The 4069-nt window shown below is 33.5% G+C and overlaps 1 protein-coding gene across 1 annotated transcript; it reads left to right on the forward strand.

The window, feature by feature from the left end:
- The first annotated feature begins 2881 nt into the window (after positions 1-2881).
- On the forward strand, positions 2882-3358 carry LOC133779551 (uncharacterized). The gene has a single exon (XM_062219500.1). It carries the CDS (start codon positions 2882-2884, stop codon positions 3356-3358), a length of 477 nt encoding a protein of 158 aa, XP_062075484.1.
- The last annotated feature ends 711 nt before the right edge of the window (positions 3359-4069 follow it).

The following is a 4069-nucleotide window of genomic DNA, read 5'->3' on the forward strand; positions in this document are numbered from 1 at the left end:
TTTTTATAACATATATTTATATACATACAACATATAAAATTTTACCAACAAAAAATATATCTGAGGAGGAAATAAAGCCAGAAACTATGAAAAAATTGGATCATAAAACAACTATGGTGGATGAAATGAAAAGATAAATATTGGAAAAGATGATGTTGATGATTTATATCATCATAAAACAGAGTATGTACGTGAGGAGAAAGAGAGTTATGCGTGTGAAGAGGGAGAAGAAATAGGAGAGAGAGTGAACTCTTATTACTGAACATAAATTTATCATTTTAGAAAGAGAAAGAGAAAGAGGAGAGAGTGATGTATGGGAAGAGAGTGGACTTTGTAGTACCATTCTATTGTGTATGCATGAGGAGACTCAGAAGAGTGGCTAGTAAAAATTTTATAAGCATTTTATGTTGCTATATATTTGTTTTTTGATGTTTTAGCATGCACCGATCTATTAATGACATCATGTTTCAACAAAGTGGAGATCAAGGTGAAATTTATAAAACCCCATATATTAATTTCAGTCAAAACTTATACCACTAAGATGAAAAATGTTGGAGATGATTTGCTGGACAATATGGCTTAACTATAATAATGTAACTTTGATAAAAAAAAATGTAATGTTATGAGAATTAACAATTATTATAAATTTAATCAATGCACTAATTTTAAATTTCATTTAACTAAATTTATTAGCAAATTACAATTTAATATAATAGACAATTTGTTTCATGTTGCTGATATATCATACAAAATCTACCAACCACTTATTTTGTTTCTGTTATATTTTCAGATTTTCTATCAATCACATATTTTATTTTTTAGAACTCAAAAACAGTTTACAGATAGTAAATCAATCACATTTTCAGAAACATATTTTCAGTCACTAAATTCATATTTTCATTTCAGAATCACACTTTCAGATTTCAATACTTTATTTTCTTCATAAAAATACACAATTTCCTATAAAACCAACTAAATCAAATCAAAATTAAATATTTCCAAATAAAAAATATATTTAATTAAAGTCAGAAATATTAATTCAAACTTAATTTATTTTTATATTAATAAATGTGTATTTTTACTCTTAAAATTATTTTTAAACCAAAAATCACAAAATACCAGAAACAAAATTAAAATCATTAAAATATTTAAAAGCTAACAATTTCTAAGCCTAAAGAAATTAAAAATATATGATCAAAATTGAACTTATCAAATTCTCCTACACTTAGATTTTGCTAGTCCCTTAGCAAACACAAAAACTAAAACTAAACTAAACACAAACAATAAAAATATAAAGCGATGGTCTTGTCAAAAATAATAATCGTCTCAAATATTGCATAAATATATAATTCAAAGAAAAATCTAGATTCACAATCCTTAGAATTTCCGCTTAAGTATGATTACCTCTTAAACTTAATTCTTGTATATGTGTGCACAATTAAATTCACTATATCACTTGCACCCAAATCAATTTATGCATGCCAAAACTAATTAAAAGTGTCTCAGATATATAGATTTATTATTAAGAATATCCACTCCATATGTTTATTATCAAATCATTCTCCACTAATGTAAGTACACATAATCAAAGGATCAATAGGACTTATCATGCTTATAATGTATGGCTAAGGTTAAATGTAGATGAGAAAGACAATTTAGGTTCAAATCATTCCATAGCATACAATTTCTTCTACTTTCAACCCTTACAAATATTTCGTAACAATTTACAAAATGTTTAATTTTCTCTTTTTTTTTTTTCACAAACAGGACTGGTGCTCCCCATGGAAAATGACTAGGTCTTATGAACCCTTTATCCAACAACTCATGTAGCTGGTTCTTAAGTTCCTTCAACTCCACAGGTGCCATTCAATAGGATGCTTTAGAGATCGGTATAGTTTCTGGTGCAAGTTCGATCACAAATTCGATTTCTCTTTCCAGGGGTAATCCGGGTAATTCCTCAGGAAACACCTTCAGGAACTCACAAAAAATATGCACATTTTTCGGTTTTAACTCTACCTCCTTGGATTTATCCACTACACTAACTAGAAATGTCGAACAACCATGTTGCATCATATTCTATGCTTCCAATGTCGATATTATGGGTGTTCAAAAACCCGCTACTTCTCCTCTAAAGGAAAAGATCTCTCCTTCTTCTGGTCGATATCATCGCCCCATGTTTGGATAACCAATCCATGCCAAGTATGACATCATAATTTGGTATACTCAGTACTACAAGGTCTGCTGGACACTCCCAGCCCTCTATCATTATAGGCGTTGATGGTAACCACCTAGTTGACATCATCATGTCTGCCAACGGTACATTGTACTAAAACTATGCTCAAACCGTTTATAAGACATACCAATCATATTCATGGAAACATAGGAGTGAGTCGCTCCAGAATCAACAAGGACTCTACACATCATACCAGATATAGGGAGCTGACCTGTGACTACAGTGTTGCTGTTGGCTGCTTTATTCTGAGTTAAGGAAAAAATCAGTGCTGTCACAAGATTGTTGTTACTATTCTGTCCCGCCTTCCATTACCGGCAGTTCTTCCTCAGATGCCCAACCTGACCGCACTTAAAACATTTATTGGTGCCGACTTAGCATTCTCTTGGGTGTCTTTGCGAGCGTTTAGGACAGATGGGGTGCTCTACTTGGTTGCCTTGGTTATTTCCATGGTTTCAGTCATTATAGAGATTGTTGCGATTGTTATGGTGGTTCTGAGTGCTGTGACTATTATTATTCGTGGAAGCAGCTGCAACACCTACAAATGATAGCAAGGTGGTACTTAAATTCTTGCATAAGCATATTTTCACCAATTTTTGGCATGCCAAGGGCTTTAATAAGTGACAAGGTAGCCATTTTTTTAACAAGATGATGGATGCCTTGCTGGCTCGTGTTGGTGTTCATCATAGAACTGCTCTGCCATACCATCCTCAAACTAATGGTCAAGCGGAATTGTCAAATAGAGAAGTCAAAAGTATCCTTGAGAAGACAATCAATAGATCAAGAAGAGAGTGGTCTAAGAAGCTCAATGATGCATTATGGGCATACAAGACTACATATAAGACTCATATTGGCATGTCGCACTACCGGTTAGTTTATGGTAAAGCATGTCATTTGCCGATGGAGATGGAACATAAAGCTTACTGGGCAATGAGGGAGTTGAATATGGATTCCACAACAACAAGATATCATAGGTCTTTGAAGCTGAATGAGATGGAAGAGTTACGTAATGAAGCCTACGACAACGCCAAGATCTATAAAAACCGTATAGAAGCTTGGCATGATAAAAATATTGTTCGCAAGGAGTTTCAACCTGGTAGCAAGTGTTGTTGTTCAATTCTAGATTGAAGTTGTTTCTAGGAAAATTTAAGTTGAGATGGTCAGGGCCATTTACTGTGGTTAAAGTATTTCTGTAACGCCCTGGATAACCAAGATTGTACACTGTGTGTTTAAAGTAGTGCAAGACTTGCTAATCAAGTCATTTAAAAAAAATGTGAATCTAAAGTCATAAACAGGTTAGGTTTAAAAGATTTTGGTCATAAACAAATAACTTTCATCAAAATAAATGTTTAGTACATGGGATCCCAAAACATGGTTTAGAGGACATATTTACAAAATTTCCTAATGTTATAAATAATCAAAGCCACTCTAATGGAAAAATACACATTTTAGGTTTCCGTCCCTGCACAATCCCTCAACCGTGGCGGTCGAACAGATGACAATGTACACTTTGCCCCCAGAGCTCTCCAACCCATGGTTGAACCATCTTACCCTTGCCTTTACCTGCACCACGTAGCACCCGTGAGCCGAGGCCCAACAAGAAAACTATAGCATCGTAGCATGATCAATATCAATAACAAAATAATTCATTAAGCATAACCAGATATTCAGCAGTCGATAGCATTCACATAATCAGTGATAACAATTGACAAATAAACAATCTACCATCTAGGTACTCAACATATCATATTCATCAAATTAACAACAGTAGACATATCATACAATAATTAGGGTTGAAGCCCATAGGCCGCACACTCTGTTTAACCCACTGTCTTCGGC

This window comes from Humulus lupulus, chromosome 5 (genome assembly GCF_963169125.1).
Source record: "Humulus lupulus chromosome 5, drHumLupu1.1, whole genome shotgun sequence".
NCBI classification, from domain to species: domain Eukaryota; kingdom Viridiplantae; phylum Streptophyta; class Magnoliopsida; order Rosales; family Cannabaceae; genus Humulus; species Humulus lupulus.